This window comes from Solea senegalensis, linkage group LG13, assembly GCF_019176455.1.
Source record: "Solea senegalensis isolate Sse05_10M linkage group LG13, IFAPA_SoseM_1, whole genome shotgun sequence".
Lineage (NCBI taxonomy): Eukaryota > Metazoa > Chordata > Actinopteri > Pleuronectiformes > Soleidae > Solea > Solea senegalensis.
This window is the reverse complement of record NC_058033.1, coordinates 14,487,880-14,514,697: the sequence shown is the minus strand read 5'-3', so window position 1 is coordinate 14,514,697 and position 26,818 is coordinate 14,487,880. Positions and strand designations below refer to the sequence as shown.

Sequence of the window (26,818 nt, the reverse complement as noted above, 5' to 3'; positions counted from 1 at the left end):
TAATGTTGAGTGTAATACATTTAATAAAGCAATAATTACAACTGAATGTCATATATAGTTAGTCTTATATTACATCACCTTGCTTGGCAGCTGTGGCACAGCACTTTCGTGGGCGGGCTGCATGTAATCAATTGGAGGGCCGCATGTGGCCCCCCGGCCACCAGTTTGACTAACCCTGATTTAACAACAAAGTATTGTTCAGGAATCTGCATCAAAGTTCAGATATCAGCCCTACATGCAGGACACAATGTATGACTGTGTCCTGCATATGTGACTGGTGGAGAATGTGGACTTTTAAAAACCAACAACAGGTTTTTAACAGAAACACTGAGATGTCTGGGTACAGTAAACGTCTTTGATCCTCACCACCATCGTTAAAGGTGATCAATAAAGCTGTTAGAAGAGAAAACATTTCATTTGGGGCCAGAGGAGCAGCAGGAGATATCACATTGATCTCAAAGTGTATTGGTGGCATAGCTGTTGACATCCACACGCCTGCGCGTACCACTGAGACCGTCTTTGATATCGATATGCCAAACCCCACGAAACACTGCCCTCGGCTGTTCACTGCTCAAGCTTCAGCTGCCACCAGACTGGAGACTTCATTCACACTGATGACAGTTTTTTAACAGTTCTTTAAGTCTTATCGCCATATATAATTATGTTTCAGGTATCTGGGGCTAAATAGATAGATAGATATACAGAAGATAGATAATAATACTTTATTGTCCTTATTGGGACAATAAAGCTCAACAAGGCTGGACCCATTAGTATACAGCAGCAGACATACAAACATAAAATGGAAGACATCATAAAACCACAAGAATAAAAGCATCAGACAAAACCAACAGAATAAAATCACAAGCCATAAAAAAAAAACATACTTTGAAATATGAAGTGGTGTAACACACAGTGTTCATAAACACGCTCCTATTCTCCCTCTTCATAGTAATACGGTTCAGATTCCTGAGTCAATAGTGCGCAAATGTGAAATGATACGACTGTGGAATCATTTGCTTAATATGTCAGACCACGGGGTGATTTGCAATTCTTGAGGATGCTAATTTACAGGATATTTATTGCAACAGCTCATCACGCTGCATGAACACAATTAGAAGTAACCGGCTCATTTGCAGGAAACAGGCAAAAGACATGTTGTTCAAACCTAAATTGTGAACATAATATATTCAAATCAAGCATAATTACTGTACAATTACTCAATTCAACATTAAAGCCAACTCCTACCACCACAAAGGAGATTCAAAAGTATGAAATGCAATGAAGCCCACTTCAGCAGAAGCCTGCTACCGTCAGACATCTCCAAAGTGAGACATGCAAATGTACAGAAACTGGGGACAATAAACCAAGTTAATGGTAAACACACCATTTTACATTACCGCCTATGGCCCTATGTCAGCTGAGATTGCCACAGCAAAGTGGTAGAAGATGGATGGATGAATGTATAATTTGTATAATTAATAATTTATCATTTCAATTAGTCCCTCCTCTAAACAGTCAGTGACGGTGTTTTGTTTTTCTCTTTAAGCGAGGACGCCTGAAAAGGCCGTCAATTATTTAACGTTTAGTTTATGAGAGTGACTCATCGGTGCATCAGTGCCGCTGTTAGACACCTAATGTGAGCATCTGTGTCACTGTCGCCCTGCTTCTCATTTGTTGCCATCTTGTGGACAATTTAAATATCCGTCATGGTCTTTATTCGCAGTAATATGCCACCCATTATCATTATGTGGATCACATGCACAGAGAGAGAGAGAGAGAGAGAGAGACTTACATGCATGTGTAAAACATTACATTACATTACATGTCATTATTGCTGCTCATCAATCTAAAACACAACTGTCATTTGATGAAAAGCATTATCTAGATATCGGGGCACATTGTCAGTAATATTCATGTTCATAGAAATGCATTAGCTGTCATTTTTTCTGCTGTATTGTGAGGTTTTCATGTGACCTTCTGCAGTGTAACATACATGAACATGAAAGTAATCAGTGCTTACAGTCACATGCTTTCACCACTAGTGGGGAGTCTAAACCCACTAATGAAAAAACAGCAAGTAAATGCTCAGTGGGTTGTGACTGCGAGTACAAAAAAAAAAGAACCCTGTAGGTTTCAACATGAGGAATGATTATTTACCGCAGCATGTGTACAGACACTCCTGGTCCGTGCGCATTTCCAGTGCTCTTCCCTTTTTCAAGCTGGTGCCTGAGATTATTGCTACATCTACTAAAACGTACACAGTCTGCTGCTCACTAATGTGACCGTTAGATCACCAAGATTGAAAACATTGTAAACACTTTTTATAAAATGCTCATCCCTAGTGGATAGAGGCTTAAAAGAGAAAAACACTGTGTATTACATCCTACGGAAATCGCTATTTTATGATGATGCCTCTGTGCTGATCTACCAATTTAAATTTCTCCCCCATCTTATCTTTATAACCAATTGTTGATGGAGCTGTGGTTTTAATTTGATCAGTGGACCACTGTCAAACTTGACAATAATTATTAAAGTTATAGAATACATTTAAAATGGCTAGTGTCTTAAATTAACAACAAACCAAGTTCATTACTGCTACAAATTAGGTTTATTCTTTTCTTCTTACAATATTCTTACAATTTTTTGAATCCCTTTTTGATTGTATTGTATGGTTTCATATCCCATAATACGTCTGGTTCATTTTAAGGTCAATATACACACAACATCACATTTAGTCCAGTGTCGTCCAGGCAGCAAATATGCAGTATTTGTCACAGGCTGCCTTTGAATTTCAGCCCATATCATTCAGCACCATGGACAGCATCTTCCACCTACATATAAAATCCATGCAGGAGTTTAATTTGAAGACTTAAACTAACGTATCACGAATGATTACCTCATTAATGCAACTGACTACAGCAGCTAAATCCAGATTGTGTAAAAACTGAGGTTCCTCTATCAGGCACCAAACCACTGAAGTTGTTTTTAACTGCTCCTGCTAAAGAAGGCTAAACAACAATTGGATAAAAGCAACATCAGCTGAGTCACTGTTGCGACACAATATTTCAAATGTAATTCCAATAATATACATGAAAAATTCACTCAACATATGGTTTGGCCAGACTGTAGGGGATCCCCCAAACACTTACAACACACTAACCCAAATGAATGAAAACCTTCAATTTGTTGCTCTGTGCTGTAACCCGGATATTATCATAGTTCCATGACAAAGTATCAGCTATCAGCCTCAATATACTAACATAACATTTAGGCAGTAAAATAGTCAAAAATGTTATTTAATTGTAATTATGCACAAATCTGCCATCATGATTTACATTGTGAAACGTGTCATAGTGGTTTGTCCCCATGACAAAAGTTTGGGAAACACTTTTCACAACAGATTAATACTTAACCTAATAACTGATAAACTTCTCATAACATCATCAGTAATAACTGCAGCTGCTTATTGGTGCAACCTGCCAATCACCCTGCAGCAGTAACAATGCATTAAATCCTGCTCCAACAGGTCAGGTCAGGTTCAGTTAATTTTCACATCAAACATCAGAATCAAGGGGGGAAAGTAATCTCCGGGACTTTGATCATGAGCTGTGGCACGAAAAAGAAAAGCATCTCAGAATGCACAGCACATCAAACCTTGACACAAACAGTCAGTCGAGAACAGGGAATGGGAGTGTGCAGTGTATGCTCACTGAAAGGAGCCCGGCGTGATGAATCTGGATTCCTGCTGAGGCATGCAGATGGTACAGAGTCACAATTTGGTGGTAGCAGCATGAATCAATGGAGCCAACCTGCATTTTGTCAGCCATCCAGGCTGCTGGTGCTGGTGTAATGGAGTGAAGAATGTTTTTGTTGGCAAACTTAGGGCCCTGTAATAAATTAGTTCCAGCCAGAAAAGAAGAGGGAAAGGGTTGGTGAAGAGAGAATAAAAGAGTGCAGATCAATCAGATGTTGGACAATATCCATGCACAAGCACAAATTCAGCTCCTGAAGTACCACTCTGTACCTGCTGGAGGCAAAAGCAGACACATGTTGGGTTAAAACGATTGAAAGGATCAACCATAGCAAGTTTGACACAGGTCAGATTAGTGCAAATAAAGGATCCCAGGTGGCAAATATGGTGTAAATGTACATGTTGGGTAAACTCCCTCTATATACTGAATATGCAGTCTCTTAATATTCTCAAACAATCTTCAGCTTCTTTCTACCAGATGGCTCTCTTTACAGGTTTAAAAGAATTCCATTGAGCAGGGCAAAAATACCGTTGCTCTTTTTACCCGCTGGTCCTAGAACAAATTCCAAATCGAATTCCCCTGGGAATCTTCAATGCTCTGTGTGAAAACAGCTTAGAAAACAGAACGATGCACCAATACTTCCACTTTGTTGTCTTCCTGTCTGTTGTGTTTTATTTCTTATCAGCTGCAAATGAAGTGCTGGCTTCGTAAAAGTCAGGCCTTACCTGGTTCAATAACATCCTGCTACAATAAATGTGTCAACAATGATCACTTTCACTTTAAGGTAGTTGAGGTTGTGTGGATGTATGATGTGCAGAGACAGGAAAACAAGAAAAAAAAACGACGATTAACAGGCTCAACTAGTAAACCTTACACCTACCGAAGTCTTGGCTAGAAACGGAAGTTTGTGCTTACTCTCCAGCATCAAACTCCATGGAGTAAATCAGCATTTTAAGGTCAAAGGGACACAAAAGTTGCTCATCTGCTGCTGTCTTGTTTTGGAACGTTTGTGTAATTTAGGTAACTCTAAATGAGGGATCTCAAACACAGAAGTGACAAATGAATGCATTTGATGTATTGTGCTGTAAAATTCCTCGTTTTCTTTTTGGTCTTTGGTGTGGAAGGAGTGAGCAATTACTTGATTAATCGATTACTAAATTAATCGTCAACCATTTTGATAATCAAACAATCGGTTTGAAGCTTTTGCATCATTAAAACAAGGTTTCTGATTGTTTAAGCTTCTTAAATGTGAATATATTCTTAATTTTTTTTGCCCCATATAACAAAGAAATCATTCAAAAAAATTCATTTTGGTTTGTGGACAAAACAAGACATTCGAGAACATCCTCATCTCCAGGTTTGACAAACACTGATCAAAATTTTTTAACGTTTTCTGACATTTTATGGACCAAGCGATTGCTTATTAAAATAATTAAAATAATCGATTATGACAATAATCATGAGTTGCAGCTCTAATGGGGTAACAAGGGGTATTGAGGCACTTTTAAGGTTGCGAGTGTGTTGGAATAAAAGTTGTCACCTTGACATTTTGGTGATCATTGTGTTATTTGGCTTTTCCCTGAAGCAGTGGCTGCTGACTTCAGCATCTGTACAGAATTGTGTGAAGAATAAGTGGTACACAGATTAAAAAAGTCTTGCAATGTTTTCAAATATTACGTGCAATAAGTGGTTTGTAAAAATTACACATGAGGGGATGAACTTAAAATGAACAATGTCACCGATGTTGAGTGAAAAGCTAATAGAGCGGAAAAATAAAAGAAATGACAGGTGAGTGAGAGCAACACCCTCAGACATAACAGAACATACATTTTCATGAACTGAATAATGATTGAGGGCTTTGTTGAGAGGGAGAGACAGTGGGAGGGAGAGTGATGGAGAAAGACAGAGATACAGACAAAAGGAGAAACATTTGCAGCCTGCCCTGCCCCCTCATCACTCTCTGGGGAACAAGGGATTATGGAAATGTATAAATGTGTGTGAGAGACAGAGAGAGAGAGAGAGAGAGAGAGAGAGAGAGAGAGAGAGAGAGGGAGACTGATGGACAGAGAGGAGGAGAGAGAGGAAGGAGAGAGCAAATAAGAGAGGGAGGGAGACAGAGTGATGCTATTGGTCGACTGTTACAACATCAAGCGTGATAGAAATATTTCTCTCGCAGTCTGAGAAATAGAGGAGAGACGGAGACAGTAGACTCAGGAAACACATTCAGGTCTGTTTTTAAAAATCTCCGGGAAGAGCACTAAAGACAGTGGGGTTTAGAAAGAAAGGAAATAAGAAAGAGGAGACAACAGAAAGGTGGACTAATTAACCTATGACTCCTGAGGGCTGTGGAGATTTTTGCCTAAGAGAAGGAAACATTTTAAAAGCAGCGTAAAAGTGTCTCACATGTAGATGTTCTGCAGGTTTCTGGTGACATATTCCATTTTCCTTTCTTTCATTTTTTTTTCCACATCTCCCTCGGAGTTGAGTTATTTATTCTGCTCGTCAGCAGAGGCAGATCTAAATGCCTTTTTTGTTATTTTTGGGGGAGAATTTGAGGGATGCTTCTGAGGGAAAGATGCAGAGCAGAGCATTCTGACATGGTGTCGACCCAAATTGACAGAGACAAGGAAAGAGTGGACTGTACAGTGGCAGACACGTCTCCAACCAGACACAGGTATTTTCCACTCGATGTTAAGACCAGTCCAGGTATTGATCCATGCTAATTAATTGAAACTATACTCTGATCTTATATCTGTCCTCTTAAATGTGTGATATTGGCACTGTAATGTTATATAGTCATTTGAACTGTAACCCAGTTCCAATATTCGTTGCCTCACATCATTTCTTTAATTTTTTTTCTTAACATTTTTGTAATACAATAAGTAACACGCAAAGAGACTGTCTCTGTAAGTAATACGCCGCAGCTATGTTTGTTTACATTCGACTATGATTTAGACATGTGCGTCATTAAGCATGCTCTTGATTTGGAGCAACAGATGAAATGATGAAGCCATATGAAAAACTACTGACCACATTACAAGCCATAACCACCTTAAACAATAACCACAATAATCTTTTTTGAAAACAGCACTTACTGTGCTCACTATCGACAAGAATCCTGTGCTTCTGTTGTCAGCGTGTCTGTCGGACACTTGAGAAGCAAATGTGTACGTGTAGGCTTTGAGTCAAGAGAAACTACAGGGAGGGGGAGGATACAGACATTTTGTCTGTCAGAGACTCAAAAAAAAAGAGGTGCACCAGGCCAACAACAGACACCTGTGTCAGTCAAAAAGACTGACTCATATAAGTGCTTCCTAAATCAAAGCGAGCACAGGGGGGTCATCGTGCTGTTTAGAGAGAGCTGTACAAAGTGGCACAAAGACACAGCATGAGTGGAAGAGAAGTCAGGCAGATGATTGATCGTAACTGAGAACTTAACCTAACTGGACAACACAAAGGGGGGAAGACAATAACCTCCACAAAAGGTAAAAGGGAGAGTGAGCCATAGCCAGAGAGAGGCTAAGGACAGGTGGGAGGAAGTTCTTCGTTTTGTCTCGTGTGTCTCTATTCACACGTCTCACCGTTAAGACTGGCTGGCTCGGCCATGGCGTTCACCTTTGCGGCCTTCTGCTACATGCTCACCTTGGTGCTGTGCGCTGCGCTCATCTTCTTTGTCATATGGCAGGTGAGTGGCACTGTGCACAATGGACACACACACACACACACACACACACACACACACACACTCACTGAAACTTAAAACGGGCACAAAAATGTAGAGCCTGAAAACAACCACGCACCAGCCCACGCAGGCAGACAACCATAATGCACCCACAGTTGTCAGTTGACAGTAACACGCACACAGGTTTGCAAAGATGTTTTTCTTAGGACACTGTTTTGACTTCCATTAAGTTGGACAGACCAGTCTAGACCAGGGGGGAGAAACATGGCCCGTGGGCTGGAATTTGTGAACATTTCGCAGTCAAATACCATATTTTTCAGTTCCAGATACCTGTGACTAAATGTTTTGTGCCTTTGTAGATCCACTGTGATCTGTAGGTTGTAATGCACGCATGTGTAAATGGTAAACATAGACATAAATGTTGTTGAAATTGCACTTCTTGTTCTCAAGAAATTTCAGGTCGTTTTTTAATATGCTTTGTAAAGAGGTGCTTCATTAAATGACACCACTGGTCTAGACAAAGCCTAATCCCTAACCTTAACTATAACCAGCTAATGCCTAATATTGACCTTAACTAGCCCTAAACTTATCCAGTTCCTCAGGGATAAGGTTCTGCCTCATTAGGACCAGCTTTTGGTCTCCTTCTGTCCCAGAAGTCTAATAGTCCTGACAAGGTCAGTGTTTATGCCAGAAAAGCTCTTTAGGAGGTAACAAATACAAGAACAGATGCACACACAGACACACACAAATACCTTGCTCAGGTCCTCTAGAGATAATGATATGCTGCAGCATGTTTCCCAAAATGGTGTTGTTTGTTCTTGACGAGACAGCCTGACCTCTTAAAAGCCACTAAATTACATTTTGTTCCCTTTTCCCATTTCAAACAAGCTTTTAAGACAGGTAGTTGAATTATAATTAATTTTGGTGGCGGGAGCATCGCGTAGCTGAAGGAGAAGTGTGACGACTCTTAAACGCATGGGACCTTAAAGGTACCGGTGTGTAAGAATTTGTGACATCTAATGGTGAGACAGCAGATGGTAACAAATGGCGGACTCCTCCGCTCACCACTCCTTTTCCCCACAAGCATCGGGGAACGACGAGAGGATGCCATTCATCTCCCTTTATGCAGAAAGCTTCTGTTTCAAAACACAAAACACACGCCATGGCTGGTTTTTGCTGTCAAAACATGGCGGCGGTGCAAGAGGGCAGCCTCCGCAAAGCAAAACAACATATATAAATGGAAAAACTAACAAATTTCATGAAAAAGTGATTACACACATACAAACACACAAAAGAACGTGTTTGCTATCTTTTGTACATATCATAAACTGGTAACTGATGGTGGTATGTTGAATCTCCAACATAAACATGTGGTGTCTCGTTCTTAAAGGGACATCCCATTCAGTACGGCTAAATTTAACCACTACCCTGTGTAATTACAGGAAAAGGGACACGAGAAATGGGACTGGGCCTGAGTCTTACACACTGGACATTTATATCATCATCTGTGCATCTAATGATTCTTGTAAATGGCAGTCTACCACTAGTCATAGTACGTCTGACACAAAGACAGATTCCAGCTGGCTCTGTCTCTCATGATCCCAGAGCACTGGCAATAAAGTGTTCCTCAAACAAAGTGTTCAGGCTCCGGCAAACTGCATGTAATGAGTGTAGGGAGGTGACATAACACAACGATCATAAATCTGGCCACAGGACTGTTGAGAATCTGTGTGCCTGTGGCATTTTGAGCACTATTTGCACAGAAATGTGCTGGGGATCAATGCACCAGCTTTGTACAGACAGCACAAACACTAAAGCGGCGATCTCTCACCTTTAACATCAGTATATAGATGCAGGAACAATGCAAAACACAAAAAAATATATAATTATATGACTTGAAATGACTAACGCACCAATTGACTAAGTGGGTGAGACTATGAGTCAGTCAGTGTGTCTGCGTGTGAAGGAGATGAGGAGAAGTGTGCGTCTGGCTCAGCACTCAAGCGTGTTATTGAAACGCTCATCAAACTCCGATTCCCCCCCCCTCCCTCCACCATGTCTGCCTCCACCAGGAGGGTATGGCACCCCACTTCGATGTGGTTCTCCACCAATCAGAGTCACTGTGAAGTAACCATGGTGCCCACTTAGGGGCTTGCAATGTTGCCATGGAAACTGCATCTGTTTACAACAGAGCTAAGTGTGAAAGAAGACGAGGGAGAGCCTTATGGACTCATGCGGAGGGGAATTACCAAACTGTTTCTGCTCAAACAGAGAGTTCATAATATCAGACGCTGTCACGAGTCAGACGCTGATGCTCACTTATCTGCAAATAGTACCTGTTGTATTTATTGCTTTTCAATGAGCCATTGCTAGTGACGCTTGCTGTTTAAAAGCTGGACTGATGATAAGCGCAGCTGGTGGTCTATGCAGGAAGAATTATAATTATTACAGACAATTAATCAAGCGGACTGGGTAGAAAAATTACCACTCAAAGCCTCCTCACAGGGAGCAGTTAGAGTGCTACCAGTGCTGAACATTAACATGGTGTCATCTGTTTTGCTAAAATGGCAAAAAGAAATGAAATCATTCAGGATTTCATGTAAATGTGTCACATCTTTCCCCACCTTTCATTTATCCACTCAAATGTTCTCTACAGGGCCCTTTTAAAATAACACAGTTGGCAATTGTCCTTCAGAAAAGATGTAGAACATGGGAACAAACATCTCACCTCAAAAGTACAAAGCACTAACACCCCAATAAAAAATGCAACAACAGTAAAGCAAAATACAGGCTACACCTCACACTGCAATGGAAGTCATGAAAGAAGAGTGTTTTTAAGGTGAGATTTCAAAAACACGCAGTGAAGGGACCTCCCTAATGTGAAGAGGCAACTCAAAGAAATTATATTTCCTACTGCTATGAGGCTCATTAAATGGAGATTGGTCACATTCAAAAACAACACTCCACCAGGAGGATCTGTGGAACATCATGGATGCAAGCCGCCATTATAAGAAGAAGAAGAAGTTTGTTCGAGTAAAAAGAAACCGCTAAAGACACATTGTGTAAAAACAAGAGGAGCTAATCTAGAGTGTAAAGGGGGAAGAATGAGGCAGTAAGTAATTACACATTAACTATTTAATCACCATGTGTGTTCAAGCAAAGTGAGCAGTGTGGCTGCAGCTGTGCAGGATGAGGTAAGGTGTGTAGAAAAAAAATGTAGGCATAGAAGTGTAAGCGTTGAATAGACCAGTTGTACCAAATAGACATTTAGATGTGTGGCACTGGCACTGGCACTGGATTTTAAAAAGTAACTAAGGGACAACAAATGCCTGTTATCTTTTTCAGATCATCGCGTTTGATGAGCTCCGCACAGACTTCAAAAACCCCATTGATCAGAGCAATCCCACCAGAGCGGTAAGAAGCCTGCTGTTTCATTTCTTTTCAAGAGTGATCAAACCCTCGCATGCACAGACAGAGATCCCTTCTGTCTGTCAATTTCAAGAGGAACATTTCTGTGATTCACAGTGAACAGTGAGAACAAACTGAGGGTTTCACCTTAACCTTTCTCCAGTGTTGACTAAACACTCCCTTATTTCTAAAGTGTCAATTAAAATGTGCTCAGATATATAACTTAATTTTTAGATTGATTTATTCTAATTATTTATATCCGTGTCATTTTCTATAGTGAAAGATAGGATATGGTACTGCCATAGTTGGTGGTTGGAAGATTGTGGATGTGTAGGTAAGGTTATAGGAAGGTTTCCTATCTGTTAGATGAACATAATATAGTCTCACCCATTCATTTCCATTCACTCTAAACTCCAGCGCATGAGAGCTAGTGAAAGCAATGCAGGATTCACAGTGTGCTAAAATAACAGTAGCTAATGAAATGCATTCAAAGACCCTAGTAATTTACTCACTTCTGTGGGATCTACAGTGTGTTGAGTTGAGATGAGCAGCTTCACGGTGCATTCAAGAAACCTCGTAAACTTCACTTCTGCAAACAAGCATAAAGTCAGACAGGCTTGCTGCTGCTGCTGCTACTGCTGCTGCTGCTGCTGCCACATAGTGATAATGGATGCACCACAAATTAGGGAGTCACTGGAGTAAAAAGATTTGTTTTCAAGTGCAACAAGTGATGAAACATTTGCTTTGCGTCTTTGTAATATATTATGAAAAGTCACAGTAACTGATTGACCTTTTAGAATCAAGCAAATCATTGAACAATCAAATACTCATGCCCATCCAAAGGAGTAATGAGCATATTGTGAAAAAGACAGTATTTATACCCTAAGAAAGTTGTCAGATTAGACCAGACAGGAGGAAAGTTAAATTTAGTTTAACCAGACTCCTCATTCATGTTTTAAATAGGCTTTTAAACATTGAGAACTCACAGTGAGCTGTTTTCTGTTGTCAATAATCATCAAAAAAAAATAATCAAGAATTAATTTATTGTGAATTTGGATTAGGACCTTTCATATGTTTTGTTCAGTGTTGTTTAACCTCTGTATTCATTTTTCAACATCAAATATTTGTATAGTACAAATACATTTATAAAACAAATTCCTATTAATCCAGTCAGGCAGCCTTTGCTTTGAGCATTTATGAAATTTATGAGACTGATACAAGTGAAGTTGCTTTTTGTTACAATGAGACACACAATGCCTGTGTGTCTGTGTCTGTAACATAGTAAGTGAAGGTACACAAGGTATACTACTACTAATACTACTAATAATACTGAAAACATTGCAACCTGTTGTAATGTAAGTGCAAGTTTCTTTTGTGTATATACTGGTAACTTTACATTATGGTACAGTAACAGTATGGTAATAGTGTGTAGTAATTCTGTAAAAGAGTAAATAATATAGAGTGGGACATAAGAGACTGACCATGACAATTACCAGGATATGACCTAAACATGTTACTATATTATAGTAACCATGTTATGTTGGCATTTTTAGGTCATCAGTAACATTTTGTTACTGTACTGTAATATACAGTGTTAGGTTCTTTGATAACATTACAGTGAGTCAATAGTGAGTGCTATTATTCATGTAGCAAGTTAACAGCAGCTGAGAATGCCTTTTTCACAAGTTAGCTAATGTTCTAGGAATGATCTGAACCTGAGAGTGATGAGGAGTGGGAGAGTAAACTGCGAAAACAGACTGTGGGAGTGTGGAGGCACGTCAGATGCAGGGGGGTGGACAAAAAAAACAGAAAAATACCTGTAAGAAACACAATATTGCAATCAAGAGGAGCAGCTCTGGCACAAACACGACTGCGACTGTTTAGTTCAAAGAGGATGTGTTATTTTTCCTTCCTCAGATGAAGATGGAGAGATTGAAGTGTGAATCAACTGAAGTGTGTCCATTACATTAAAGTGCATGTAAAGCAAACACGGGAGGTTATCCTTATATCCATCCATCTATTGTCCGCTTTACCCTCCACATGAGGGTCGAGGGGCTGCTGGTGCCAATCCCAGCAGCCACTCTTAAAGAGGAAATTAAGTAGAAAAAAAAGCACACGGAAGAGCAGACGCCTGTGAGGTTGCAGTGACCACTGAAAGAGGGAGAAAAGAGATAGCAGGACTGTAGCTAATAACACGCTGTACAAACACTGAACAACAGCTACATACATCTGCTTTGGTCCCCACTAAACCGTGTATGTGTTACGACCAGGCCTAGGGTCACCAAAGGCAGTTGAACGTCGCTTCCCTACATGTACGTTAAACAAGAGGTTTGATACCGAAATGTTTACTTTTATATTCTGTGAAAAAACTGACAAATGGCAACATTCACCTGCTTTGGGCTGCGGTAAAATGTGTGTGTGTGTTTATGTCTTTTGGCTTTTCCAGTGGAACCCATCCACCTCACGTCTCAGAGCAGAGAATGTTGTTTAATTATTACATGATTTTAAAACACTTAGCACCTTTTTTAATTATTCTAATTTGGCATGGTGGTTAGTAACACATTTTATTTTCCTGTGGTGTGACAAAGTCAGAAGAGATATTTTTCATCACTTTACACGCAGTTGAAAGCTTCCTCACAGCCGTGTTTGTATCAAGGCTGTACTGGCCTGTATTACACAGCACAGGTGTTCCTTTCTGTAACAGACAACGCAAAGTTGTCATCTTAACTGATGTCAACATGTCAACATGTGGAAGTGCTCAGAAATGACATGATCCATCAGGATGTGATGTTACCAGTCTCTCCCAAGTCAATAAACTGGAAAACAAAATATTGATTTGCAACAGCCTTAACAAAAAAAAAATAATAATAATAATTGTTTTCACTCAACTGCTGTGTCTAACAACCCACATAGAAAAAAATGTAATCCTACATTTAAATTGGCTTTACACCAGTGGAGATGTGTTTAATCTGCATTCACTCTCAGGTCAAATTACACTGCAATGCATGTTGGTTTCAGCTTCAGCTGTGACCAACACCAGTGTGAATGTAATACCCGGGTGAACAAGCATATTTCTTCTTTTTCTGCTCTATTTTTGCAAGGGAAGTTAAAGACGAAAAATAATAACCACTGTAACATTATCACTTTGTTTTGTTCTCCATGCATCTATATTTTCTTTTGACAGCTTCACCCAGGTTATAAAATCCCAGGTACTCATTTTAGTGTGAAAGCGGCTTTAGAAAAACAGATTAAAGCAGTAAATGTTGCAGAAATGGAAGAGAATGAACATGTGCCTAATGTAGGTTTACTCTACTGGCCATGAATCATGGTTATAGTCTCAGAGGGAGGTGTAACATCAATACAGTGTTTGCTGGTTGACTAAGATGAAAAGCACAATTATTTGGTCTGTTTGTTTATACTGTATGTGTCTGTTTGTAAGCAGCAAAATTCCAAAAGTTTTATGGAAACGATTGCTAACCTTGTGAGAATGTGGAGTTTTTAGCAATTTTATTATTAATAATGCCAATAATGCTTTGGAAAAAAAAGTAATAGTACTTTATATGTAGGTCTATGTTGGTTTCTATTCAGGTTTCCGTAATGATGAGTGGACTGACAGTCAGGGGAAACTGAGCAGCCTTGGTGTTTTTCTCTAGTTTCCACTAAAAATGCCTTCAAATATGAATCATGCCATGAAGACCCCGTATTTTACCTTTCACCGTGAAATAACGCTTTAGAGAAAGTCATATTCTTGACAATTCTTTGGATTATTAATCGCAACTCGACAACAGTCCTCACCCCGCATTTGTTGCTCTTTTTGTGTCAAGCATTGAATATTCAGAGCGATTTGAAGTAAAATGTGGCACCTCAGGGAGGCTGCGCAGAGACTTAAGGCAGGAACTATGGTTTATATGAGCAATAACAAACAATACAGTGTACAAAAAGCAGCTGCCAGCTCCAGCATTGTGCTGTTAAGTGTTGTACATGGATGTGTTTCGATAAATGTCCTTGAGTTTAAAAACTACCAATGTAAATATGAGCAACATTCACCCTCAGGGGAGGAAACTCAGGCAATATATAACAAAAAAAAATAAAAAAAATAAATAGATTTATAGATTGTCTTACAAATAATGGAAATGTTGTTTAAATCAGTCAGTCATCATCTAACCGCTTTATCCTCCACGAGAGGGTCGCGGGGGGTGCTGTGCCAATCTCAGCTACATCGGGCGATAGGCGGGGTACACCCTGGACAGTTCGCCAGTCCATCGCAGGGCCACACACAACTAGAGACAAACAACCATTCACTCCTAAATTTAGAGTGTTCAATTTACCTAATCCCCACATTGCATGTTTTTGGACTGTGGGAGGAAGCCGGAGTACCCGGAGAGAACCCACGCACACACGGGGAGAACATGCAAACTCCATGTAGAAAGGCCCTTGTTCCAACCGGGGCTCGAACCCGGGTCTTCTCGCTGCAAGGCGAGAGTGCTAACCACTACACCACTGTGTGGCCATGTTGTTTAAATTAAATGTTTTAACTACTCAGAACGAATGGGTTCAGCTCATTCCAATTTTTTTTAATTTCATGCCATCAAGTATGGTAATAACTCTAATAATAATAATAACAGTAATCAAACTTCAAGTACGAATCTTAATACTTTTTTGAGACATGATATGTGTAATGATTTAGCACCAAGTGCGAATTGTCACAGCACAGTTTACAAGCTCAGGGTGTGGTGCTGAAAAGAAAGCAAAAATAAAATAAAAAATAATAATACATACAAAACAAAAAAAACAGAGGGGAGGGAGAACCAGAGTTTGGCTGTGGATCCAGGGCAAATTCGACTTTCAGGTGACTGTGGGAGTTTGAATGTATGGCCTCAGATTCATATAAGGTGTAGCCTATGGCTACAGCTGAAGGAAAACACACCACATGGGGATTAATACCGGAAGCCATGATCATGTAACTAAGAAACATGCTTCAATGTGTCATAAAAAGAGAATGAGTATTTCTGTCACACATGATAAAAACAGGCTGTATATATGGCTCTAGAACTGTAGCATGCTGCTTATCTTATGTACGTTTGTTTCATGAAATACAGTAAATTGTATTGTTAGCCTTTTTTTTTTTTAACTGCTGCTGTTGAAAAGTGACGGCTATAACCAGCAGCGCAACATCTCATTTCCCAGCCAATCAATGGACACCCAAATACAACGTCACTATGAGAGCTCCTAGAGCAGCTAAATGGTCAATGCAGCAGAAGATTGATGACTTTCATTTCTAAAATTGATAATTGAAGCTTCCATCATGGCTCACAGGAGACTCAGAGCTGTTAGGCTTACAAAGTGCCGACGAGCTGCGCCATGCATCACTGTCAGTGCTTCACATGTAGCTACGACGATGTGGTACCATGTCTAAATAATGGGAAACAACTCAAGTGTTTAAGATGAAATTCGCCATTTAGTCATTTATTGTTTGGTAGCCTTAATTAGTTGCTGACTCTGAGTCAATATTTCTAGGTTGATGCTGTGCGATGTCAACAGTGGAGGGAGGTGACGCGTGAATATAGATGTTTTTCCTAAATTCTGCCCTCAGTTAAAAAAACAGTTAACCATTGTTTACCATTGTACAACAGCCATTTTTACATGTTTTAGCAAAAAGGGCACAACTGTGTCTAATCACATTAACAATGTCTTTGTTCAATTTATGTTAGTCAGGACAGTGTGAAAGTGAACCCCCATGCACTCTGAAACTGGGAAGGCTAAATACAACTGTAAATCATCAACTGGTGATGATTTACAGCTGTAAATATGGCAAAATGGCTGCTGTTCAAAGAGACCAATACCTGAAAATGACATTAGAAATGAGAAAGCATTACCATTATTACCATGTTCTTGCTGAGATCTAAAAATGGATGAAAATATACATGTTTCTGAGACATGTGAGACATCTGAGCTTTTCTTTATATCGTCTCCACAGAGGGAAAGGATTCTCAACATTGAGAGGATCTGCAACCTGCTTCGCAGAGTGAGTAATCAGTGTTTTTAACCTGCTGTTGGCCGATGACTAAACACAGCTTAACAATTTCTTTCTTTGGTTATTGTAATGTGCACTGATTCACCTCACACACAGCCCATCCCCACCACCGTCACTGCTCTGCAGACACTCAGCCATGGAGAACAATCATACAGTGCAGGCTTTGTGCCTTTTGTGATGAGATTTCTTTTCACATGTCAAGGCTTTCAGGTAAAGAACTCAAGAGTCCATCTCAGCTGTTGTGGTGCTGTGGCGGTCACTTTGTACCCATTTACTGATAAATAGTCATTGATTATTGGGGGGCTGCATGAGTATGAAGTCCCTGATTAACATTTGTTTGCTAATATTCACTACTGAATTATTGATGAAGTACTTCCACAGTGGTGTGCTGTAAGGAACTTAAAGCTCGAGTCTGTATGTTATGTGTTAAAATCCTCTTCATGTCCAGATAGCCATCGACAAAGGAAGTGCTCTGGAGGAAAGAAGAAAACCCACTGCAATAGCTTTCAATGGCACGCTACACTATACAACACCTATGTAACTCATACATCCTACCTATGTACAAAGAGGACCTCATCTTCCGATTGCCTAACAATTTCGTTTTGAAGCCTTGACATTATGATTTGACTGCTTCCATGTTAGTTTTTAAAAAGAGACGTTCACAGACACCAATACTAGATGTCAATCAAACAGGTGTCCACTCATATATGTTGACGTTTTATCCTTTATTTCCCACATAATTTAAAAATCTTTGGTGATGTAATGAATCAATGTTTTATACAAACATTAAAACACAGCCTGAAGCCGAGTGGAGAGAGAGAGTACTTTGAGGACAGGCTCATTCATACCGACTCCACCGTGACAGAATCACCTGTAAGAAAAACACTGAAAACACCAGATCTTTTATTCATTTTTTTTTTTTCCCTTGACGGCTTTTTTATTGATGGCTATCAGGACGTGAGGAGGATTCCAACAAACAAGATGAAAAGTGTTTTGGAAACCAATTATAGACTACAGCTTTGAGTGCCACTGACACACACACTCACTCACTCCATCACTCTGTTACATAAAAATAAATTAGACGTGTGTAATTTTCAACACAATTATCAGCAGTGCAAATATAATTATGCAAGGACATTCCCAATGGGCAGGACACTGTGATGGCTTTACTTCATCTCGCAATAAGACATTGTGTTCCTGTCACTACAGTCTAGTGGGTTATTACCACTACCTGATCAGAGGTGATGTATTTGTCCAGCAAACAACATCGATCAGCACAGGGGCAATGGCGACTTTTACTGGCTGTCGTGTCAAACAAAGCGGATGATTTAAGTGTGGTTATTTCTTTACAGCATTTACAATCGATCATTTCCTGTAGAAACTAATTCACACATCTACTTGCCATGAGAATGGGGTCAACTTGGTGTGAGAGTTATCACCCAATACTGCAGTCTCACTGCCATTTTACAGAATGACTGTTTTGGTTCACTCTCATTGTATGTACGATACCTGCTCGACACCAAATGAGAAATAGACAGGGTTAGAAAATAACAAAGGAACAAAATGGGAGCTTTTTAGCCTTTTAGCGGGTATGAGTTGGTGGAGATCATAAAACAGAGTTAAAAATGTTCAAGTGCCAGAGTGAGATTAGACCTAGACTGAACAACCTGTGCAGCTGCATCAGTTATTCTGAATGAGCGTTTTCCGACCTGCAAAACTCTCACTATCCTCGTTTGGTTTTACAACCAGGAAAACACATCAGTTCAAGAAACACCACATGTACAGACAAATACAGCAGCTGATTTGTGAGTTCTACCTTTTGGTGGAGCCGCCATTACTGCGGGGGCACACTGCAGTGACTCACTGCCTGCTGCTGCCTGCTGATATTGACGGCAGCATGGAAAGTCCAAATAGGCAGTGGACCCCCATTACTGACAGAGGTACATTATATGTAACCTCATTTCAACTTCAAAGAACAGTTAAGAGAACTGTCGTGACAATAGCAAGGAAATCCAGAAAAAAATCATGACCTCAAAACTGACATGTTTGAACAATTAAAGCAGTGTGTAATATACTAGTGTGACTGTAAATTATAGCTTGCAAACAAACCCTATCAACAGTGTTAATTAATATTACAGAGCAGATACATTTAAAAAAGGAACCTGTGTTAAATATACGATCCTATTCGGAAGTAAAGGCTAATGTATTTCACCGTTTTCTATGTGGGTGTTTTTTTATTATTTATACTTTAGAGAGACATCTTGTTTATTTCCAGAAACATATGAGATATTTAGAGTGCTTTCTACATTAAACTAAGTGATCAGAACAGTCTGAATGAGCTGCATTCAGATGGTTTGACTTTAGTATCACAGTTTTTTGTGCAGTAGCATTTAAACAGTTCCCTTTCTCAGTTATTTGCAGACCTATAACCTGATTTTCTGTGTCTGTTCTGGTTAGTTGGTAGTCCCGGAGTACTCCATCCACGGGCTCTTCTGCCTGATGTTCATGTGTGCCGGAGAGTGGGTCACACTGGGCCTGAATATCCCACTGCTCTTGTACCATCTGTGGAGGTACCGTCCCACAACAGCTGTCTGACATGCTTCTGTTTCTCTGCTAAATAAGTGAGCCAAGCCGCTCTGCTTTCTCAGGTTTTTTCACCGGCCAGCTGACGGGTCAGAAGTCATGTATGATCCTGTCAGTGTGATGAACGCTGATATTCTCAACTACTGCCAGAAGGAGTCGTGGTGTAAGCTGGGCTTCTATCTGATCTCATTCTTCTATTATCTCTACAGGTAAGTAAAAACATCTTTACGTTACCTCTACTATCACCCAGAATTTGTACTGTATATGTGGGGCTGTCACTTTTTCCAAAAATAAACGAATATTACATTTTTATATGAATTTAAGGCCAAGCTGCGCTCAAGATGCCCTGTGCTGGACAATGCAATCATTACTTCAGATGGTCAAATGTGCTTTGAGGCTGTATTTTAAACTTACTTTGAACTTCTTGCACCCGGTTCAAATGAATATCTGAATTTCAGATAAAAAGTGATACAGCACATACGGCATGTATGTTCACCTATATTTAATTACTACAGAGTAGGAGAAGGTGCAAAGTAAACATATCAAATACCTCATATGCACATTCAGTTGCCCATATGGGACACTACACTTTAGAGGTTGATCTTGGATGAACTTGCAAAATTATATATATTCTTTTCCCCCCATTTTCATCTACCTTTGGCCATGGTCGATTTCCTGCTGCAGTATGGTCTACGCCTTGGTGAGCTTCTAACATCTGGAATAAAAAAAAAAGGGAAACATCTGTAAGAAAGACCCAGAAGAATGACTGGAGGCATCAACACTTCTGCTCTCCATGCATCCTTCCCAGCCAATGACTTGGGCTTTCAACAGTCAAAACAAGGACTAATCTATGACCAATCTGAGTGATAATGTGAATGTAAAGGTGTTGCCTCCCCTCAATTATATTGCTTTATCCCAGCTACTGCTGTTGGACTGCTGGATGAAGTTTTGAAAGATGGAAATGACTCAGACGGAGGATGTTTGTGTTGCCTTTGACCCGTTGTACTATTTAACAATATGAAGGGCTGGAGCTTTCCCATGCTGCTCTTACTGATCCAGCCGCTAAACTCACTGTGAACCTACAAACACTTAGGGGCTGGAAAACAAGATATATATATATATATATCTGTACTCTATAAGTCAGGGCAGGATTGTGTCGGTTTTTGGTTTGGTTGTGTTACAGGTACAACTGTCAGAAACAGGTTAAAGCACTGTAAAAAATGCAGAAGGCGGCCAAGCAGGGAAATAACCATGTGGTGTGCACACACAGGATCAACATAGAACATGTCTTTGATGCCAGCCTCTGCCAAAAAAAATCAATTTCACTCCGTAACTACAACAAGGAATCAATCACAAGTTCAGAAGTCATGATTAATTGTGAGTCTGTAGCTGCTCGGTGACATTTTAGGTTCATGCTTTCTGTAGAACTTAATGCTCAGACATATGATGCCAAACGTGTATATCTGAAAAACACTGTGCCAAACTAAAAAAAAAAAAAAAGTGAACACTAAAAATTATGAGACTGAGTTTGGCAGTGGTGTGATCTTGTAGTACACTTTCTTGTAATGTACATTCCGAATTTAATTTCACTCTTCGACAAAGTTGATTTTGGCACAATATTTTTATAGTCCCGTTGTTGTCGTCTTTTGTAAATGTGCAGGGAGCGCCTTGTTTCTGGTGACGTTTACTCTTGTCTCATCCACATCTCCTGTATACTATGGTCATTTTAGCACAACCACTCTACTATGAGGAAGAACTAAGAACTATCATGTATAAAAAGCAATTAAAAACTAGCAATGTAATATGATTCATGAGACATATCGACGCAGTGTATGTAATAATACGGAGCAGTGAGTCCGACAATATCTCCACTCTAATAAAGACAGTTGAGTCCTCTCAATATATCTACGATCATATATCACGGTTTCAAAGAACAGATTTGTAAACGGCAAAGTTTCTCCTCAACTGGAGCTGCCTTTGTTCTCATGTGTTCATAAGTTTGATCTATTTAAAGTGAAGGTACACGTGTGACTTTCAGTACGAAAACCGAAACTAGTGCGGAGCGTGCAAGCAACTGTGATGATCGCTGTACATTGGTTCCCCCGCGCGTAGTAAACTATAGGACATGTGTGTGTTGAATACTGCAGCCTTTTGAAGTAGTTTCTGATGAAGATGTACTAAAATAAAATAAAAAACATGTAAATTCCAACAGCCATGACGTCAAATACCCATGACAACATGCAAAACTTTTATTATACATTATTCCTAAATTTGTATTATCCTATAAATCAGCTTTGGGATTTGTGTGTGTAAGCAATGAAACTACATGTTTACTGCAGAATCTACTGATCCTAATATGACCTGAATACCTATACCAGAACACATACAGGGAAGTATAAGCTTAAAATAGTGCATATAAAGTTATAGTCAATAAATCTCATGACAAGATAAAAACCAATGTTAGCGCATCCATCAACTGTTTTTGACATTTGTCTTTAGTTAGTGGCCGTCAGAGCCAAGATAATTTCTATTAAAGGAGCAAATCTATGAAGCAAATGTTGTATTAGTATTACTGAAATTGCTTGGAAAAGTTGTGTTAAACAAATGCTACTCCAAAAGGAGTAAGTCATACATTTCTATGTGGTATGGAGAGAGACACACTGAACATAATTTCAGTGGAGTCACCAGTGGAATGTCAGGCACAGACGTTTCTAAACCAAGCATGAGAAAATACAGAAGTGTGGTTGCATGAGTTATTGACACATAACCAACATTGACTTCAATAATGTAATAGAACAAATTTGTAAGACTGAGTACATTTAAGTTGGCGGCGTTGATAAGCTTCAAAATCAGTTTTTCCTTATGTCCCTGCTGGCAGCCATGTTTTCTATGAGACCCAATTTGTCCAGATTCCAGGCTGGTTCCAGGAAATGGGAGGTGCACTTGAGAAAGTCAGTGTTGAAAATGTGGCAATACAACCAAATTTCAAAAACCCTTCCTCTATCCCTTTAATTAAGTTTCAGGGGGGGAAACAGAATATTAAGTAAGAGTTTACCTCTGAAAATAAATTAAAAAAAAGATTAATGTATGACTTTTACAATGATCTAAATTCATATTTGTACTCATTTATAAGGCTTCTTTTACAATTGAGTTTGAGCAAAGCATTTGCTTCAAGGGTTTGGTCGTTATGTTTTCAAACCACCACCACAGACTGCATCAGTTTAAATCAATTTCATGTGAAATGAGTAAAAATGTAAGGGGGAACCAGTTTAACAACATTGACTTGGCTGAAGCTTCTCCATTCGCCTGTCAGTGTTTGTGAAGACAACGTAGACAGTACACATTGTGCCAGATGATGTTTGAAGTGATCACAGGACACGGAGACCTCAAAACTCTGCCAATGGCGTGAGTGCGTTGAGTGTGGACAATCACTACTAAAGCACAGGAACACAAGGAACGCAGGAGCAAAACAGCTTGGATGAATGTCATTATGTAGTTGCTCTGAACAAAGCATTTTAGAAAAGTGTATTTAAGTATATCTATTTGTAATCGTCTTTTATACAATTATCCTAAGTGTATGCTACAGTAAATTTTGGTGGATTACTTTATATTTATTAGGTTACAACATGATGTACAGCAATTTGCTCTGACGCCGTATTCTAATAAAATATTTAATGCCAAAATGATCGTCTCTGAGCTTCTGATTTCCGGTCCATCTGTGAGAAGTTCTGCAGACATGACGCTCTGCCAGAAGCAGAGAGAAAAAGTCATTCTGAGGATGATAAGGGCAATTCAGAAACCCTCGTCATACTGCACACTGATGGCTGACAAAAAAATCCAGCTGCATGTGTAAGTGTATTCAGAGTAGTTCGCACAACCTCTGAAAAGGCACCAAAATAACGGAATTCCATGGAAAAATTCTCCACTGATGTAAAAAGGGCTGCCAGTGGAGAGGCAGCAGAGAGAGTGATAGCCTTTGATTAACGCCTGCACCTCCACAATGGTAACATATCAAATTATAGGCCACTGAATGCCTGTTAGGTTGCATAACACAACTTAGTTGACAGAATCTATTTCCACATGGCAAGAAATCACAAATGAAAATGTCACTGCAGCTGTGGTGCATTTAAATATTCGTGACAGCCTTCTTTTTTTTTTTTTTTCCCCTCAGTGGCATTTTCTTTTTCCCTCTGTCTCCAAATTGAAAAAAGGAATAAGCTGAGCACGGAACACTGGGAATCATTTGCAGTGTATATGTGTGTGTGTAAGGTTTGCCAGGTTATCACTTGTCTAAATAATGATTCAGACAGAAAACAGTGCGGGGCTTCAAGCTGGCATTTTCCCTCTGTTAGAAAAGGACACATCATCATCCCCTGCTGTCACCATGGAAACTAAATTGTATTAGAGATTCCTGTTGCCTCACTCCAAGGCTTCTACTCAAAAGAGGAAAAAAAACAAACAATTCAAGTTGGTGTATATGCCTGGCAGCACAGCTCCTCACTCTTCTCTCTCCCCTTACATCCAGTACATATTTAACAGTTTCATGTATGTAGTCATGACAACCACAACCCTGGTGCCTCTAAATATATATATGACACCTGGCACACACACACACACACAGGGAAAGAGAAATGCTTGCTCTCTCACAACACATGCATCTGTTTCTCGTTCTGTCTCATCCCACAGTTCACACTGTTACACACTCATCTTCCCAGGCTCTTCCTATTTCAGCACCCTCCACCACGATAATTGTCTCAACTCCTTTCCCCTCTTCTCCTACGTCTGTGCTCTAGTTGTTGCCATGGAAACTGGCTACAACTGATTGGACTGAAACACCATGATTGGCATATATACAATTGGTGCGCCCGTGCACACGCACGATCATGCACACACAGACACGCATTTGTGCTCATTCATTATTATGCAAAGGCATTCCAGAGCTTTGGTGTGTTATCACAGCTGTACAGACATGCAAAAACAGCAAAACCACATGTGCAATTATTAAGGTCAAACAAACACCGAATCAAACGGTCCCCTGGCTCTACAAGACTGGTTCTGTTGATCTGTTCACTGCACACAAGTCTCCACACAGTATTTAAAGGAAGCGTGGGAAAAAAGACCTTGGCAGGACTGTCAGCGATGATGACTACGAAGCTCAAAGATATTCACACCTGCTCCATACATTCCAGACAGCGTCTGATTCAATTTAAAGCACTGCATAGGCTCCATTACTCTTTTTATCCCTCGGTCTGACCATTTTGCATAAAATGTAAGTCAGAAGAGATCACACCAGGCCACCGCTTTTGGAGCTCCCTAAGATAACTACATATTGGGGTGGTATTTTTTTAAAATGCTTCTCAGAAGTATATAATTATGATACTGCACTAGACCCACACATTGCCATCTGGAGCGCAACATGACACCTATCTGCCTTACCCCACCTGCAATGAAAGACAACACAACATGGCATGGTGATTGCAAAGAGAAAAAACGACCACATGCTTTCATTTGGGATGGCCTAATGTTTCTTTTTTGAATGTGGAAACAGTCTTAATTGTTGAGAGTGAACTAGAGAGTCTGAACATGGAAGAGTATGTCTATGCAGATGTGTGGATGCTGTATTTTGTGCATATATACATGTAGTATGTAAACATTCCTCGTGGCCAAGTGGGTATAATGTTGATATTTGTTTAATTAATGGTGCTGGATTATATTGCTATGTACTGTATATCTCTGACTTACTGATCGAATTGTCCTTTCTCCCAGTGTTTTTATTTGCTTTGATTTGTATATTTGTTTCCTGCCACTGTTTGTACCTTGGGTATGGGGTTGTAGAGTCCAGTCAAAGAAAGGGGGAGTCATTCCTGATGGTCAAAACGTTGAATTGATCTTGAAAGACCAACTTAAGAGCTAGACAAAAATTAGACAGAAAAAAAAGCACATTAGAATTTCAGCGGCAAACATAGCTCTGAGAAAGCTAGCACGCACTAAAGTTCGCATAGCTAGCCATTAAATAAAAGACACAAAACACGTTTACGTTGTTGCCACTCTTGACTGGTGCTGACAATCACTTAACTGTTATCTGTTAAATACGTCATGCGCTTAATCTTTGTAATGCTTACTTTCCTCTGAACTTAGTCAAGTTTTTCCGTTTTCTTCGCACTTTTCTGCTGTTAAGTTTCCAACAAAATACACAGATACCTATTTTCAAAATGAACTTCCTGTTAAACCGGAACTAATAACTGTCACGTCGACTATAGCTTAACACAGTTGCTAACATATTAACAGGGGTAGATGACTGTTCTGTTTATGTTGTTTGCATATAGAATAACAATAATGACCATTCACATTTGACTGCAAGCAAAATGGAGCTATTTCATTATGAAAGCAAACATTTTTCTGAAATGGAAAAAGCAGAAAGATATTTCCACACTCACATTCCTGCTAACACACTGAATTAGCTACACATAATTGTTGTGTACACCTTATTCACACATCTTCCCTGATTAACAGTGGCTGACTGTGTCCAAGAACGTGTCAAACCTCTTCGCACTCAAGTTTTTATTTAGACTGTGGGTCGTTTGTCCAGTCACACTTGAGCGTGACTCACACTGACTGTTGGCTTCTGCCTCCTCTGAAGAAAAAAAATCCTAATAAAAGCACAATTAATTGAAATGACTTGAAAGTTAAGCATAAAATGTGTTTTTGCCAATTAAATTGTTGTTTATTAAACTGAAGCCTGTAGCTATATTTCAGTAACACAGGTTTAAATGGAAATTGGAATCAAATCCTGAGGCAATTCCAAGACTATATTAAAGCAGGGGCATCATTCAGTAGTAATGGTCTTTTTTTAATCTGCTCACAACTAATTTAAAAATTAAATTTTAAAATCAAATCATGGTTTATTTTTTATGAATGAGGCCCAGTGGCTTTTACAGGTGAGTTTTTACAGGTCATTGCTATTCACCTTTTGCTCTTGGTAATGATCATATCAGTGTCTAATTTTGCTCACGATGACAAACTGCTGGGGGGGGACATGATAATTGATTTCAGAATTGAACAATACTGTATCTCAGCAGTTTGCACATTGATGAACACAGTCATATTCATGGCTGAATGGACAGGGATTTTCTTTTTCAAATGTCTCATCTTTTCTCACATTCATGAAAAGTAGAGAGGTGACAGGTCAGTATCATAAGCTTTAAATCAAAGTAAAGTAAGTACTCTTACTTTAAGTACTGTTACTATTACTACTTACCCGCAGCACCAGTGAAGGAAGGCAAAAATAATACAAGTAAAAGTCCTGCACTCATAATACAGTTAACCAATACAGAAGAATGATCAGTCTGTATAGTCTGC

General features: G+C 39.5%; 1 protein-coding gene and 1 long non-coding RNA gene across 3 annotated transcripts; one reads left to right on the top strand and one right to left on the bottom strand.

Annotated features, from left to right (window-relative positions):
- LOC122779898 lies at positions 1-25,649 on the bottom strand. Its single transcript, XR_006361627.1, has 4 exons — positions 25,582-25,649; positions 25,276-25,369; positions 20,115-20,174; positions 1-3,887 (listed from the first exon to the last, which is right to left on the bottom strand). It is a non-coding gene; the product is annotated as an uncharacterized LOC122779898 (long non-coding RNA).
- On the top strand, positions 5,851-20,202 carry cnih2 (cornichon family AMPA receptor auxiliary protein 2). 2 transcript variants are annotated; one of them, XM_044042564.1, is made up of 6 exons: positions 5,851-7,437; positions 10,780-10,848; positions 16,820-16,867; positions 19,334-19,446; positions 19,525-19,668; positions 20,144-20,202. In XM_044042564.1, the coding sequence occupies exons 1-6, from the start codon at positions 7,357-7,359 to the stop codon at positions 20,169-20,171; spliced, it is 483 nt and encodes a 160-aa protein (XP_043898499.1). In that variant the 5' UTR covers positions 5,851-7,356; the 3' UTR covers positions 20,172-20,202. The 2 variants fall into 2 exon arrangements, with proteins under 2 accessions (XP_043898499.1, XP_043898500.1); XM_044042565.1 differs by lacking the exons at positions 19,334-19,446; positions 19,525-19,668; positions 20,144-20,202 and adding an exon at positions 16,973-17,187.
- Positions 25,650-26,818: the final 1,169 nt, after the last annotated feature.